The sequence below is a fragment of the Thermobia domestica genome, chromosome 14, assembly GCF_964235325.1.
Source record: "Thermobia domestica chromosome 14, izTheDome1.hap1.1, whole genome shotgun sequence".
In the NCBI taxonomy this organism is placed as follows: Eukaryota; Metazoa; Arthropoda; class Insecta; order Zygentoma; family Lepismatidae; genus Thermobia; species Thermobia domestica.
Window position 1 is genome coordinate 200,343,648 of NC_137467.1, and position 17,673 is coordinate 200,361,320.

A 17,673-nucleotide genomic window follows, 5' to 3' on the forward strand; every position below is an offset into this window, starting at 1 on the left:
ATAGTCTGTGTGTCCATTTTCAAAAGCATATGCGAAGTCGTTTTGACATGTATATTTTAGACATTGAAAATATCAGTCCTAGGGCACTTCAGAATGGAAGACGTATGCCTTGCAATGAATCTTCGGTTTTGAAAACGGACAGAGGTCACTGGGGGATAGTTTGTGAAAGCAGAATGAATGAGGGACCGCTTCGACGTTATCCTGTAAAAAAGCTTTCTTCTTATCGAGAAACCATCTTGTCTTCATGCAGCAGCTGTCGACGAACCTAACGTGAAATAAACTTGACAACTTCTAGTGATCTGTTAAAATTCCTTCTTCGATGCAATGGGAGAATCTTGAAAGATTACAGATGAAATCAACAGGTAGCCTTTTGTTTTCCATGACCAGGGCCTCAATACGAGCAATGTTTTTTAAGCTAGTTGCACAAATTGGGCTTCAAGAGGGCCTCAGTAGACCCCACAAATATCCGCACTCACTTCCACATAGTACTTAGTATAGTACTTAGTAAGGGCAGGGTCTCCACAAACACCCTTCAACTGTATAAAACTAAATATATATATTTAATAGTTTATCTTCACATACGAAAGTGGTCAATAATTTATTTTTCCGAACTGCTTTGTGTAAAGTATTATAAAACTTTCGATATCTATATGAAATGATAGTATTAACGTGTGCTACAAATTTCTAACTGGAATGACTTAGTATCTTAGAAACTTTTTATACTTGGGGGCAGAGCGTAGCTCATCTGAAATTTGTAACACCGTGTATTTAGACAACTCAAGGATGAATTTAACTTATCTACTTAGGATAAGAAATGAAATAATCAATTTCTTTTGGATATTTTTGACATCACACCACAAGCTATCAGGACTCGAAATGGTTTTAATTATAAGAATCTACTAAATCGTAATGGCACAGAATATTATGATTATCCAACATACTCTACATATATTAATGATTTATTTATTTAAAATACATGCAGAGTATTGAATGAGTTTCTCTTTAAGAGCTGTTCTTTATAAACTACAATCAGGCATGTTTGCAGATTATTATGCAGGGTGTCTTTCATGACATTCGTGACTTTCGTGACCGATAAAGTCACGAAATCAGAAAACGGTAATGAAAGTCACGAAAAAGTCACGAAATCTAGCTTTTGGGTCACGATTTTTTTAACTGTACAATTGTAAGTACAGATTGGAAAATATTCTATAAAACGTCAAAATTCACCACCAAATATGTCTATGGTCGGCTTTAGACGCTACCAAATCGCAAGCAAAGTACGTTTGTATCGCATGGATGAAAATTCGGCCTAATTCGCTCTTGAAAATGTTAAAAAAATTTATGATTTGGTAAAGAAAAGGTCACGAAAAAGTCATGAAATTTCATTTTGGAATTTTAGTAGACACCCTGTTATGTGAACACCATGAAGGACTTCTTTTCAGTCATTGTCTATTTAGCTTCATTATTTGGAGTTCTATTTTAGTACCTATTTCATAGCCTGTATTTTGCGTATTAAGTTTGTGTTTTGCATATTTTTAGTGCCTTAACATCCAGTCCCAAGTCATCAATGTAGCCAGAGACTGATTTCTGTTTTATTTTTTTTCAGAGTGAAGACGAAGCATTGGCGCGTGCTCTCCAGGCGTCTTTACGAGATGCCACAGCCAATGCGCAATCCCAGCGTCCTCCTACACAACCGACTCGAATGCTAACCCAAGAAGAAGAGGATCTAATGTTGGCTCGTGCGATTGCGGAAAGCGAACGGGAACACAGACGAGCACAACAGGTGCCTAGCAACTCTGGCAGTAACCGAGATCGATGCTCGGTTTCATAGTCTCTTCAATTCGTTGGTCTTTTTGTTTTTCCACACTTATCATGCTCACGTTATATGTATAATATATATATATATATATATATATACATACATTTTAATAGCTTCCACAAATGAAATCAGTCATTGTCCATGTTAATATGTAATTTTTACCAAGTTTTTCAATGTCCAGTAGATTATTTTTATGATAAGTATGAACAGAAGATATGTATATACAATATAGATGTTGTTGTACTATTCGTAATGGTTGAATTGAGCCAGTGGCCAAAATACTATAACATTAGTATATAAAACAAAATACACAAAAGTATGTCTTCTTAGAGCTCACTGCAGGTGCAAAGTTGTATACAAAAATTTACCTCAAAAGTCGTAACCAGCAATGTACGAGGATTAGTGTCAGTTGTGGATCTAGTCCAGTATCGGGGGGGGAGTAACCCCCTCCCCCAGTTGTTTTGTGAAAAAATAATTTCAGCTAGTATTTATAAACTCATAATACACCTATCATAGTCTGGGTTCTGGCTCCCCCCCCCCCATTTTTTTCTCGTAGATCCGCCTCTGATTAGTGTATATCCATTGTCGCATGAGTCGCCAAGGAAGCTAACCTTTTATACACATAACAGCAAAATCATGTCATCACTCACTTCATACATCACAAAAATAAATGTTGATATTTTTAGACACTGTATTTAAATGACTTCCTTTGTGCGATGTCAGCTTTAGGATGTGTTTCAGACTGTATGTTAGGGAAATTGTGTTGTATTTAGTTCCTATGGACTGGGATCTTAAGTGATGTAACAGAGAAACTAGAGATACAATGTTCATTAGGATATATATATATATAAAGACTCATCTATTTCAGAGAAGTATCGTGTAGATGGCGTTAGTGCTGTCTAGAAATTAGATGAATGCAGCCTAATAAATAAAACTTCCGATATCCCATCCGTGTTTTATATGACTGACGTTTTAAACGCAGTGATTGCATTTATCTTCGGAATTGTAGCAATTAACAGCCTGTCATAGTAAAAATAATACAAAATTTACCATTTTTCTTTTACTTGTTTATTCGTAAATGTAAGGAGATAATGAAATGCAACTTACCACAATCATAGATAATGTTATTCTACAACAGAAAAAATAAATCCGAAGAATTTTCAGTGTTGCCATCCATAGAAATTACAATGTTGCCAGAATAGCATTTAACCAAAAATCTAAGTTAAGGCAGTGACTAGAGGAATGAACCCAACTGCATTTGATTAGGTATCATGTTCTCTTGGAATCCTGTGATTTTTTTTTTTTTTTTTTTTTTTTTTTTTTTTTTTTTTTTTTTTTTTAAGAAATAGTTGTATTTAGTTTGTAATAAACAAAATAGTTTTAACATACGGTTTTAAAATTAAATAATGTTATTTTAAAAGTAGTCCACAGGATTCCAATAAATGATACGTAATTAAATGCAGTTGAGTTCGTTCCTTTAGTCGCGGCCTTAACTTTAGGTTTTGGTTCAAATCTTATTCTGGGAACATGGTAACTTCTATGGATGACAAGACTGAAAATTCTTGAGGTTCATCTGTTGTACAATAACATTATCTATGATTGTGGTAAGTTGCAACTCATTATCTCCTTTCACTTATGAAAAACAAGCAAAGGAAAAATGGTAATTTTTGCATTATTTTTACTGTGTCAGGCTCGTAAAATTATACCAAAATTATTCTACAAAAAATTCCCGAAATTAGTATAAACCTTGAAGACAAACGCAGGCAGTGCGTTTGAAGCATCAATTAAATAAAACTCGGATGGAATATCAATTAGTTAAAAACAGCTTCGTGAAAATGATGCGGAATATATAGTTGAATGCAGTTTACATTGAAATATTCTTAAATGTGATGAATATTCTATGATACCATTTTTCCGATTTCTGTGAGTTCACTCTTCTACTTATTACGATTTGTTAACAATTAAAAAGAAAGAAAGAGAGAAAGAAAGATACACACCATATGTGGTCAGCGAACTTCCTTCTATTGAAAATGAACTCTTAGATAATTTTTGTATCTCCTAGTATGGCTGAATTTTCACCCATGAGGCTTTTTTGTACGATATTTTAAGTATAAAAGAGTGATAATGTTTAGTAAAGTTTGTTAGGTGTGATTTGAAACATTTTCATGACAGTATGTACGTGTAACTTCGAAACTAATAACAATCAACCATTAGTAATCCGTTTAATTCGTTCTTCCGGATAGAAAGTGTGAAAGAGTTTAGCGACACCCTATTTCTGTATTCTGTTTTGGCCACTGGAACTTATTTTTACGTCATGTTTGAGATCTGAACTTAAACTAGAAATATAATGTAGTCCATAAAGTTGTATAATACAGGGAGTTTATAAATCATTTACATAAAAGTAGTGTTAAAATATGAATAAATTTTTTATAAAGAATCAACTTTGTGAATACAGTAGATCTTCAAGTTCTATTCCCACGTGGTCTTTGCCACTAAATGTTTCATACTGTCACCATATGAAGTTACCTTGTATTTGAGTCATACATTAAATGCCTGCATTTGCCGTAGTGAAACCGGAGTCGCTGGCGTAACCCTGAAATCTAGCTCTTTTGGAGTTTGGTGGTGGCCTGTGCTGTGAAGATTCATCTTTCACAATGGTCTTTGCACCCACTAACTGCTCCGGATTCAAGCCCAAGTCCTGCCTCACCTCCCACGTTAATAGTATGCCCAGTCCATCGTAACTTCGGTGTTTATTATTATTATTATTATTATTATTATTATTATTATTATTATTATTATTATTATTATTATTATTATTACGAGGGTGATTCAGAAAGTAATGTCTCCAAGGTGATACCTTTATTTGTGTTTGACAGACAGCACCGACACAGGTATCAGTGGAAACCTTGCAATGTCAGCTACAAATAGTGGCATCATTTTTCAACATAGTCCTCATTACGGACAACACACTTACGCCAATGCGAAACAAGGTTTTTCGTGCTGTCGCTGAAGAATTGTGGTGGCTGCTAGCGACACCATTACCGAACTACTGCTTGTACCTCTTCATCACAACTGTAGCGTTGGCCCATAAGGTGATCCTTAAGTTTGAGGAAGAGCCAAAAGTCGCAGGGCTCAAGATCCGGACTATAAGCAGGATGAGGCACAATGTCAACAACACTTTGCCAGCAGATGGAATAAATTTGAATTTTTTGGCGGAGGAGAGGACGTGTGGCGGTACTCATCGCTGGCTATGAATGTTCCCGGGCGCACAATTTTCCGCAGTCAGAAATTCCATGACATCCCGCTGTTTCAACCAGACGTCACCACTAGATGTCATGGATTGCTCCATTACTCTGGAACGAGAAGAGATAGGAAGGTAAAACAAGTTACATTCTATAGCTTAAACATCAGTGCATTAATACAAACAGTGCAGAATGTTTGCAGTATTATTGGCCAAGTAGTGAGTTTGGACTCATTATTATCTGAATCACCCATGTATTATTAAGTTTTCTGTCTGTTGGCAGATCTGGGACTAACATGAGATTCGTCTCCCGAGGTTTGCAAATGATTCTTCCACGTTTCTCGAAAGTCTCAATATTTTCTTCTGTTTTCCAAATTATTGATAAGTTGTGCCTTCTTCCTATTCTTCGCCTTTCTTCCATCTTTCTCTGTATGGTAGTATAAAGAGGGCAATTTCTTCGTAAAATGTGTCCAATTCAATTGGGCTTCCTCAAAGGATTATGGTTAAGGGTGACCTCTTTTCTCCTACTCGTTTTAAAACATCTTTGTTTGTTACTCTCTTTGTCCACTGTATCTTCCACAAATTCCTCCAACACCATATTTCGAAGCTCTCTAAATATTTCGTCTTTAACTTCCGTGATGTTGTAGTCTTCAAACCAATCCCACGTTCCATATATATCAGTTGACCAGCTTCTTTCTTAATCCAGTGTTAAGCCTGATAGTTAGAAGTAATCTCTTTTGCTATGGCAATTCTTGACCTGATCTCTTTCGTGTAGTACTTTCCAGATCGAATTCTTCAAGCTCTCTTTGTTCTATTCTGATCCGTAAGGGCTTGTTTCTACGAGATATTCTCATGATTCCGACTTTATGACGTTGATTTCCATTGTTTTCCAGTGTCAATAACCGTCACACCTTATTAATAATCTTTCCCACAATCTTGAAAGGTTGAAGGACGCAAATCCCAAAAACTCAGACTCACCCTAGTAGAATAATCTTCAACCCAGCAAGATCACCCGATTTAATAGCTTTGGACTTCCCAGTGTGAAGTTACATGAAGAAAAAATAAGCTCTTCGTACTCGTTTTGCTAGAAATGCAGAACAAACCATTTTAACTGTTGATGACATAATCCGTGGAATTTGGGATGAAATATGTTGCAAGGGTCAAAAGAAGAGTCTGCATTAAATATTTGAAAACCTTGGTTCAATCCCAACTCACGCCAAGTAAACTTTGTGGTTGACAAACACCATGGGTTTCTTCGTGGTTCTCCCGTTTTCTCCCACTTTCTTCATTCCATTTTAATTCTTTTCTCATCATCACTATCTCCTTTAGCCTAGCCGGCATAACCGTGGGGCGTAAAACTTAAAGATTTCATTTCAAATATTTGAAAAAAGAAAGCAACCTTGTATCGCATTCATTGTTGTATCATAAAAATTTAGTTTCTTCATAATTATATATGATACTTTTGTGTAACTAACTTACAAACTCCGTGTATTATATACTTCTATTCATTAAGATGTATATTATAATGTTCTGTCATTTTTGGTCAGAATATATAACAAAGATTCGTAAGATCTTTTGAATCATGTTTATGTACAGAAATAAACATTTCTATAGTGTATTTATTTTATATTGTATACATAGATATCACCAGTGAGTCAATATGCTTGTTGTTAATTCAGTAATGTAAGAAAATTTCTATTGTTTCTTCCTTTTCAGGTTTGTTATTTCTTTCCTAAACGATGAACGGAGTTTTTAATTATACATTTTGTTTAGTGGTAAAAAATAGAAACTTAAAACTTTAGGAGATGTGCATAAATATACAAAAGTTAGACTTCGCAGAATTATATCAAAATATTGACTAAAATATACCACAGTCACCGCTGTTTTAGAGAAAGTTGGAGTGCAAAAGTGGTCTATTTAATAGATGCTGTGTTAAACAATGTATTATTTCAATATATCTCCAGTTCTGCTGTCTTTTTTTCTGCGAAACACGGATGAGAAGTACAAATAAATTATTGAATGAGGAAGCGGAAGTACCCGAGGCAGTTTGTACACCAGAAAGCCTACCTGCATTAGAGATCGAATGTGCGACATTCTGCCACAAAACCAAAGTGCCTCTTACAAACATGAGTAGTTATTGGCCTTACTTTAAAAGTGTAATATGAACTTCCGCAAAACTTTTGCGGAAAATAATGAAATATATATACATTACTTGTATGAAATGAAATAAAAGTACTACTGAAAAGTGTTGAAATTGTACTTTATTGACGATTGTAATAGGCGCCGATACTACCGTTTTTTTGCAAGACATACATGAATGGAATGTTTGTATAAGCTCATTATTTATAGTAGATGAACTAGCCTTAACTGCTGGCTTCTAGAGTCAGTGGGAGTTAGATCCTTGGTCATGGTATAAGACTCGTAGCGGACAATACTATATGCTGCAATCTTCTCGCGGTACTTATGTTTCCTCAAGTATTCTAACATTTATTTGTCTGTCGTCTGTGTATACTTAACTTCTAGAAAAGAATAACACAAACTTCGAAATCAGTTGCGTTTTACTTTCAGTTGATATTGTAAGACAGAAACTATATTGCTTAAGCTTAACCCTTATGGCATCAGAGGGCATTCTACAGGGTGTACCAGAAGTAGTGACTCACCTTTTGAATGATCAGTACATTTTTATTATAAACAAGAATGGCATTAAACAAAATTGTGGGTACAGAGGAATGATGTAAAAATCAAGTACTTTACAGTATATAACACCTATTCTCAATTTGGAGATCGACCTGGCGGACATTAACATCGATGCATGCCTGTATCTGGAGACGCACATTTCTGCACGCATCTCGGCACATCTGAACGGGAATGTTGTTGAATTCGTCGGTGATTCGCGCCGTCAATTCCGCAACACTGTTTATGGGTCTTGCATATGGGTTCTTCAAATGTCTCCATAGGGAGAAGTCGGGAGGGGGTGAGGTCTGTTGACAGTGGAAGCCACTCCACTGTACCCCGACGAACAATCCTTCGCCCGGGGAAGGTGTTCAAAAAGTTAAAAAAAAAAAAAAAAAAAAAACAGTACAACACAACACAAACAAACATAATTATCAATCATACAGTCTAACTTACCGCATCTACAAGTGGATCACTACTTCTGGGACACCCTGTAGAACTCACATCTAATAGCACTGTAGGCATTTTTTTTTCGCTTGCTGGAACAGAGAAAACTGATAAAGAAAACAATGTCAGAAAGCATATAAAGAGCTATATCCTAGTGTATTTGGTTCTGAAGAGCTTATGGGTTATTTTGTAGAAGCCTAAAAATTGGAGTGGGTTTACCAAACCTCCCGTTGGTTATACATGCCATTATTTTCATCCTACTGAAGATAAATGTCATTATTGATATTTATCTCTGATGTATTAAGTATCACAACCCGAGTAAAATGTAGACGAGCTGTTATGATTTTAAGAAGCATGCCTGTACAAAACACAGCATCCCAAAAATAACATACCATAACTTTTTTTTAATTCACTTGTTTTACGTTAGGATAGCGGAGTGTAGGTAAACCTACTGTAATTCATTTTATTCAATTTTATAATTTGTATCTGATTTTCTCACTAGCTTCAAGAACAAATATTCCTTGAACAAGAGTGTTACTTACTTCGTGTACCTACTAATATCACTTATTGCTACTGAAAACTTGATTTTATGAGTTCAACAAGCTCCTTCTATTATACGAGGCGCGTTCGGAAAGTAACCTCCGATTGGTCACTGTACATGAAGTAGTTGGGCGGTGCTCTCACCTTTGCACAGACATACGTGGTAGCTTAGCCCAGTGGTGCCAACCTGTGGGAAAAAATCCCATATCGTGGGAGTTTTTGACCTTATTTTCTTGGAAAGGGATAGAAAGCAGCATATATGGGATTTTTCGAGAAGATCGAAATTTACGGCTTATTCATTTAGATATTGTAAAAAGTTACTAACACAGAGAAATTCAATTTTTAATATTATAGCGTACTTTTAATTGGTATAACGTGGAAAATTCACACTTAAAATGGGATTTTTTGCCTCTCGACATGGGATTTCATAATGTTTCAGGTTGGTATCACTGGCTTAGTCTGCTTCCAGCTGTGGCTAAGTGAAGGTTGTCTGATCACTAGTTCCACTTTTGTAGCGTCTCAAAATGTGTGTTGCAATAGAAAACCCCGCCAAGTGCGAGGTACGAGCTGCTATACGTTTTCTTACGGTAAACCAACATTCGGCAGCAGCCATTCATCGGGAACTTTGTGGGACCAAGTGGGAGGAGTGAAGGAGTTGTTCGTGAATGGATTCGTTCATTTCAAAGAAAGAACATACATTCATAACAAAGAGAGGAGTAGCAGGCCATCAGTAGTCACTGATTAACTCGTTCAGAAAATTGATGGAAAAGTTCGTGAAGATCGGTGTTTTACAATCTCGGAGCTTTGCGATGAATTTCCACAAATTTCCAGAACTGTGTTATATAACGTAGTGACACACAATGCCTGATGCAGTCACAGGCGGAAGATTTTTATACTGATGGAATTTCTAAGCTAGTGCAGAGATATAAGTGGTTTATTCTTTATGGAAACTATTAGGGATGCGCACGAGGCAAGATTTGTGACTGTCTCGTCTCGAAAATGTGCTGTAAAAGTGATGTCTCGACTCGAAAAAATGTATATTTCTCTATTGGGAGAGCTGTGTCTCGACTCGAATTTTGTCAGGAAAATCCTGTCTCGATTCGTCTCGTGCGCATCCCTAGAAACTATATTGAAAAATAAAGCAAAGGAATAGTTTTCAGATGTATATAATAATTTATTGTCATTTACTTTGGTGGTTCTTTTTTTAACCATTCGAAGGTTACTTCCAGAACGGCCCTCACTACATTATACAGAATACCTTAGCATCATGAGGGTTAATTTCAAACCTCCCAAACTTAGTTGAATAACTAAAAAAATGTATCCAGGAGAATGTTTCAAATACTTAATAGTTGAAGCTTCAACATAGAAACCAGTTCTTTTTTTTTTTTTTTTTTTTCAAATGACGTTTCGCTTACAGTAATAAACTAAAATCAAATTACAACTTGTAAAGGTAATTGACGAATGTTTAGAATATAATTACCTAATACTAGAGAAGCATACTGTGTTGTAGGTGTAATGTAGTCATTATTTGAGAAATTGCAAGAGTAAAGAGGAACATTTTATTCTTTGCTTTGTGTAACGTGCCAATCTAAGGAGACTGAATCAGGATGTTTTATGTATAGATTAGTTTGTCAATGGTAATTAAGAAATAATGTATTCATTAAATTTATTTATTTTGGGTTATTTTCCAAGCGAAGGTCTCGAGTGTCGTCAAGTCATGTGTGCATTTCCAACGCATGTAATTATGCTTATTACTTACAGCAGGGTTTCTCAACTTGGAAGTCGGGAAAGTAAGCGGAAGAGATAAATATAATTAGAATCTAATACTAAAAGTTATTTTTAAATATTATTTTCAATTTTGTTTTGATAGGAATATTTTTATTTTTATACATACAGTTAAGAACAACAAAAAATATGTCTACTAAATATTTTCAACAGATGCAGAGTTGTTTAAAAATCAATTTAAATGAAAGAGGTACGACATGAAACTAATGAGAACTGCATATTGAAATATCAGAAAAATACAAATGCAACAAAACCTGAATATTGAAATAGAATTAAAATTGAAAGCTAATGAGATGCCTGAGCATGATGTTATTTCACTAGTGCGGCAATGTCCGGTTCAGTCTTCGTGACGCATTATCAAGTCATTTGAAATATTCAATAACTTTTTAACGATTGTCCAACCTTTTTAACCAAAATTAGAAATCACTTTATTTTTCTAATATATGACCCAAAATTAAGGGAGTTATGAAGTTTTAAAATTTTCAAACGGACTCCAATTTGAAGCAGTATGATATTTGTAATATGAATGAACTGTCCAAATTCGTTTTTAATCCATTGGCTTTTTGGGAAGTTACTGTATCCACTATATACAAGAGATGGATTCTACTATTATAGAAATAGATGGATATCGTGAAATCTCCTCAATAGGTATATTAAAAATCCCACACAAGCTTAGTACAAACCAGAAATTATAAGGGGGTCGCTGGCAAGAGGGTGTGATAAAATGGAGGTCGTGATAGCAATTAGGTTCAGAACCACTTATTTACAGGGTTAGCATAAATGATTCGTTCATTTCGAAAAGGCTATATTTTCAAAAGTGTTACACGTACATACATGAAATATATATAAAAAGAACCATAAACTCACCAAGTTTATACACCTTGTACAGATGTTCAATATGTGTCCCTTTGGTGACACTACACACGTCGAGACGACGTCTTTTTTTCTTGCTTTCCGGTCCATTTTCGACAGGTACTAACCTCATACTGCCACACCCGATCGGAAAGATAATGGACTCGTGCTGCCACCTGGAATGCACAGTACAAACTTGGTGATTTGTGGTTCTTTTCATATATTTTTCATCTGTGTATGTGTAATACTTCTGAAAATATAGCCTTTTCAAAACGAATGAACCATTTATGGTAACCCTGTATTCAATACATGTGATTAGAATTGCCAAAAGTCAAGTTTTATTTATCGTTTCTCGAGTATTACTTGTAAAATTTAAGGTGATTTCTTAGCAATTTAAATACATGTTAAATCTCTCAAGACTGTCACATTTTTCCTAATTTTTTTTAAAACCTTATTATAATATCGTTAACGACATACTGACCGACAGAATATGAACAGAATTACTAATTGGAAAACATAAATTTTTAGTATTTTTGTCTAGGGCAAAATATTGCTATTGAAAGTGCGTATAAAGGAAAAATAAGAAACTCGCTCGTGAAGAATCCTTTAAAGATTTGAAATAACATAAGTCTCTGCATGTATGTACAGAAGAACATCAAACAGCTGATTTTTCGAAATGAAAATGTAAATTCATGAGAAATCTAGAATTTTATTTTATTTTTACTATTACACATTTTGACTTTTGTGGTAATTCGAAAATAAAATTATATAAAATTTCAAATTATAAACTGATTATATTCTCACAATATTTCAGTTTTCGATTGGTAGGGAGTTTAATATACGAGCAGCAATCAGAAAGTTTCTGGAATGATGATGATGTTTTGGCATTTGTGATGAAACCACAATGAATCTTGTGTAATACAGTTCTTAAGTTGCCTAATTATGAATTTGGCAAATGTGAACATGTCTTAATAGGCAGTGTACTACAGATAGTGTAGCTGAACGAAGGAATATGTAGTGATCGGGTGGCGCTATTTTTATGCGCAAATTGGGGAAAATCTGATTCAGATAGTTTGATAGCCTTAAAAACAGTTTAGCACCATCAGATGTTTGACTCTTCCCAAAAAGCTAAAAGTGGGTGTTTTCCGTTTCGCCAACGTAGAAGAGATCAAAACAACGCGACGGCTGAACTTTGGAAGATTCCAAAAGTGGTCTTTCGTCGGTGTTTCCACCAATCGCAGGAGCGGTGGCGCTGTGTATTCCGAAGGTGCCCACTTTGAAGGCGATTAAATAAATGTGTAAAGAAGGCGCGCCCAGGCGATAGCCAGTCGGGATACTTTGAATTTTGCACGGAGAAGCCGTCATAAAGTGTGTGGTTCTTTCGGAAGAAGAAAAAAAACTAAACGTTGCCATGCGTAATGCCTTCCTCTGCCTCTCCCCCTCTCTTTCTCTTGCATCCATGTCTCTAACAGTGTGTGTGTGTGTGGGAGAAGTTGTGTCAAAGAAAAAGGATTATTGACAAAGATTTGGCAACAATTTGGGTTCAGTTTATTGACTGTGAGTTCCTTTTCAAGGGGGAGAAAAACCAAACAGGACAGTATGAAAAGAAACCTCACACGATGGCGGCATCCCTTTGTGAGCAAGTGGCTGTCTTTAGACTGAGGCTACTATACTTATATTGCGGAAATAGAGAGCTACAACAAAATTCCATGAACTGCTCCTCGTACATATATTTCTATAGATTTTGTTAATGGCAACTCTTCATACTTGTTCCTTACGTTTAATATGTTTTAGTAATAGTACAAAGAAGTGTAAAGATGTAGCTTAATTGTATATTAATTAAGTTTAAAAAATACATTATACAATATAGCACATTGCATGATTGTTAAAATGTAAAGTAAAATTTTTAATTGGAACATCTTAATATTTCTATATCCTTGTAAGACAAAAATTTATATTTTATTACATCGGAAGTTGAACATGTATAGGTGTAAGTAATTATTACTGCTTAATGTGGTTAATCCTGTAATTATTAATTCACCTTAATATTGCTTCTTTTATGAGTAATTGTTATTTCGTAAGTTGAACATTTTTGTAAGTAACTATTACTGGGTAAGTGGTCACTTGTATAAGTAAATATTACCATTTAAGTTGTCCATCTGTGTGGAAGTTGAACCTGTGTCTGTGGAACCAATATCATTTTTTTTTTTCTATAATTCTACCAGTGTTCTAGATAGAAACAAATTTTGATCAGGGAAAGTTACGGTCTATTTATGAGATTCCACCAGAGGTTGTGACCCAAAATGTTTCATATTAATATAAATAAGTGTAAATGTCTGGCTTCCACACAAAAGTCAAGCTGTCATATTATTATTATTATTATTATTAAGATTGTACAATAGATTGTTAAAATTTGTCAACTGAACACAATAAAAATACAAGAAGTGTTTTATTTCTTTTGAAGATTACGATGTTGCTGAAACCTAAAATTGGCATGATATATACAAGGGTGTCCACCATAGGATCTTAATTCCAAATTATGTGACGGCAAGTATGTACCCTCATGAAAATCCCAGCTACTACTTAAAGTGCCCGCGACTACTTGAATTTTGTCTTTCAAAAATCTTCACAAGAGCCAATTTGCTTGCAATCCACCTTATAATCACTTTCAAGCTGTCTTCTACAATATATACAATGTAATAGAGTGTGTGGTGGATTGTACTTTGTTTCAAATCCGAAATCCTGTATGCTGACAGTTTTTTTGTCGTGAGAACAATGTAATTCACATATCTCCACGAAAAAGTCAATTAAGGAAAGTATACGGTAGAGAATTGGACCTTCACGCTCAGTCCACAAGTTGGAGAATATATTCAAGGACATGTGGAATTCATTACTCTAATGGGGTGTAGCCAGTGGTGCTATTCAACCGGTTCGCTAGAATATTTCCAGTTCGCAGAACCGTTTATTATACCCAGACATAACAGTAAATTTACCCAGTTATACCCAAGAACAGTAAATTTTAGTTTAACTATCTTTGTTTTTGGAATCACATGCAGTAGCGAAGCATACTATGAGGCTCTGAGGCCGTGCCTACCCTGTTTTTTTTACCGTATATTACCTTTATCTTTGATTTCTTATACAATAAATAAATATTTCAACTTTTTTTTTTTTTTTTTTTTTTTTTTTTTTTTTTTTTTTGTGTAAAAAATAGTAGATTCGAAACACTTAGAGACCCTTCCGTCTGAGCTTCACCAGCAAGGTAGACAGGCTCACGATGCTGCTCAGGGAGCGAAGCCATTATCTCTGTGGATTGCACGCATTCTTGGGAAGGTGTGAAGGCTCGCCTCTGGGAGTTTTAGGTTCAGCGTTGAATTCATTTTTCAATTCTAATAACTAACTAACTCTATAGCCTATGAAACCTGGAGGTTCAATGCCGCGTTCACAAAAGCTTTCCACTGACTTCTATCCTTAGCTAACTGCATCCAGTTTCTACTTTGTATTCCAATCTCTGCGAGATCCATCTTAATATTGTCCTCCCATCTGCGCCTAGGTCTTCCTAATGGTTGTTTTCCGATTGGTCTAGGGGGCCGCGGTGGCTCAGTGGTAGAGCGTTCACCTCTGGTGTTAGGGGTCTCGGATTCAAACCCTGCTCCCGCCAAGTGAACTTTGTGGTGGACAAACACCGTGTGCGTGGGTTTTCTCGGAGTTCTCCCGTTTCCTCCCACTTTCTTCATTCCACCATTTCATTCATTACTCATCATCACCGTCTCCTTTAGCCTAACCGGCATAACCATGGGACGTAAAACTCAAAAATTTCATTTAATTTTTTTTTTCCGATTGATCTTTCCGTCAAAAGTTTGAAAGCGTTTCTACTTTTTTCCATTCTAGCTACATGACTCGCCCACCTAAGCCTCCTAGACTTGACGACCCTAACAATGTTGGGTAAACCATATAACTTATGTAGTTCCTCGTTATGAAGTTTCCGCCATTCCCCACCCATTCCTCTTGGGTCCGAATATTCGTCTCAGGATCTTGTTCTCAAATACTTTCAGTCTATGTTCTTCCCTCAGCGTAAGTGACCATGTTTCGCAACCATACAGAACAACAGGCATGATTACCGTTTTGTATATTTTAAGCTTCAAATTCCTCGACAGAATTCGCGACGACAAGAGATTTTGAACCGAATAGGAACACGAATTCCCTGCTTTTAGTCGACATTTAATTTCTTCGTGAATATGATTTTCCTCTGTTAATATTGATCCTAGATATTTGAAACTATCAAAAGTATTGTTTAATATTTTAACGCATCCATAATTTGCTATAATACAGTCCCGACGCACTTCCATGTATTTAGTTTTCTCTGCATTTACTTCTAAACCCATGTCCCTGCAATCGTTTAATAAGATCTCTGCATTTCTTTCTATTGTTCTCCTATCATCTCCTATTAAATTTACATCATCAGCATATGCCATAACCTGGTGAATACCGTTCAACTGTAGGCCCTGGTTGCTATCTTTGATTTTCGTTATAGCGTATTCCAGAACAAAGTTAAATAATAATGGCGACAACGCATCTCCTTGTTTCAGGCCATTTTCGACGTGAAAGCTCGTGGACAAAAATTTTCCTACCCGGACTTTACTTTGGGATTTATTTAAACATATCTTAATTAATCTAATTAGCTTTCTCGGTATTCCAAGTTCTGTAAGAACGTTGTATAATGTTTCCGTCCTAACCGAGTCGTACGTTTTTCTAAAATCAATAAATAGTTGATGTGCCGGGGTATTGTATTCCCACTTTTTTTCAAGTATTTGGCGAATGGTAAATATTTGGTCGATAGTTGATCGATTTCGTCTAAATCCGCACTGATAATCTCCAATAAATTCATCTGCGTATGGGGTCAATCTTGCTACTAGAACATTTGAAAGGATTTTATAAAATGTTGACAGAAGAGAAATGCCTCGATAATTATTACAGTCAGATTTGTCGCCTTTCTTCTGAATTGGAACAATGATTGATTCTTTCCACTCTTGTGGCAATTCTTCCTTGTTCCAGATAAGGAGAATGAGTTTGTGTATCTTGTTCCACAATTTTTCGCCTCCAGCTAAAATTAACTCAGCCGGAATATCATCTACACCCGGAGATTTGTGTTTCTTTAATTTCTTTATAGCGGTTTCTACTTCTATTCGGTTGGGTTCTGGAATATACGGTTCTGCGGTGTGTATCTCCTTTTCTCCACGCACACTAGTTTTTGTTTGCGTGTTAAGCAAATCGTCAAATAAATCTTTCCATCTATTTAAGATGCTATCCGTATCAGTGAGAACTGTACCGTCAGATTTCTTTAATATATAAGCACGAGGTTGATAGCCTTTCTTAAATTCGCTGATTCCCTTATACATGTCCCGGATGTTTTTATTTTTACTATTATCTTCAAGTTCCTTAATTTTAGATTTCAGAAAATCGCGTTTCTCTGTTCTAAAAGTTTTGGATGTTTCCCGCCTGAGAAATTTTGTGTAGTTATTTCATTCGGATTTTGTAGCCAGCGTAATTTTGCCTGTTTTCTCTTCTCTGCTAGTTTAATGCATTCCTGGTCGAACCAAGGTTTGTTCCTACGTATTTCTGCGTGTCCCAATTTTTCCTTTGCTGAAATTTTAATGCTATCTCTAATTTCAATCCAGGTATCCTCAACACTAGTGCACTCTGAATCTTCTAAAGCCGAGAATCTATTCGAAACTTCAATCTGGTATTCCTCTCTGACCTGGCTCTCTTCTAATTTCTTTAAATTGAATCTTTCCGTTTTCGGACAATGAATATTACTTTTATTCAACGATAATTTCTCTCTCGTATTATCGCTGCTACCAGGTAGTGATCAGTGTCACAATCAGCCCCTCTAAACGACCGGACATCGATTATGCTAGATTGCCTTCTTCTATCTACTAAAACGTGATCAATTTGATTATGTGTTTTTCCGTCTGGTGATGTTCAAGTGTATTTATGAATGTCGCGATGTGGGAATTTTGTACTCTTCACGATTAGGTTTTTGGATGTTGCAAAGTTCACGAGTCTAACACCGTTGTCATTACTTTCCTTATGCAGACTTTCGTTCCCTATAATCGGTTTGAAAATATCCTCTCTTCCTACCTTCGCATTGAAATCCCCTAATAGAATTTTCATATGGTATCGCGGGAGTTGGTCAAATATCCGTTTTACTTCTTCGTAAAAACTGTCTTTTATATCGTCATCCTTATCTCGGTTGGGGCATGTACGTTTAAAACAATAATATTACACCACCCTCCCTTAAGAGTAATAAAAGAAAGTC

At 35.6% G+C, this 17,673-nt stretch overlaps 1 protein-coding gene across 2 annotated transcripts in view; it reads left to right on the forward strand.

Moving 5' to 3' along the window:
• LOC145670526 (AN1-type zinc finger protein 2A-like) overlaps positions 1 to 13,801 on the forward strand; it is a 57,072-nt gene extending 43,271 nt beyond the window's left edge. Inside the window, exons 6-7 of one of the 2 annotated variants that reach the window (XM_081739304.1) lie at positions 1,607 to 1,783; positions 6,777 to 13,801. In XM_081739304.1, the coding sequence (XP_081595430.1) occupies positions 1,607 to 1,783; positions 6,777 to 6,803 (204 nt within the window). In that variant the 3' untranslated portion in view covers positions 6,804 to 13,801. Of the gene's footprint in view, positions 1 to 1,606; positions 1,910 to 6,776 lie in introns of those variants that run through there. The other variant, XM_081739303.1, reaches the window with a different exon arrangement.
• Positions 13,802 to 17,673: the final 3,872 nt, after the last annotated feature.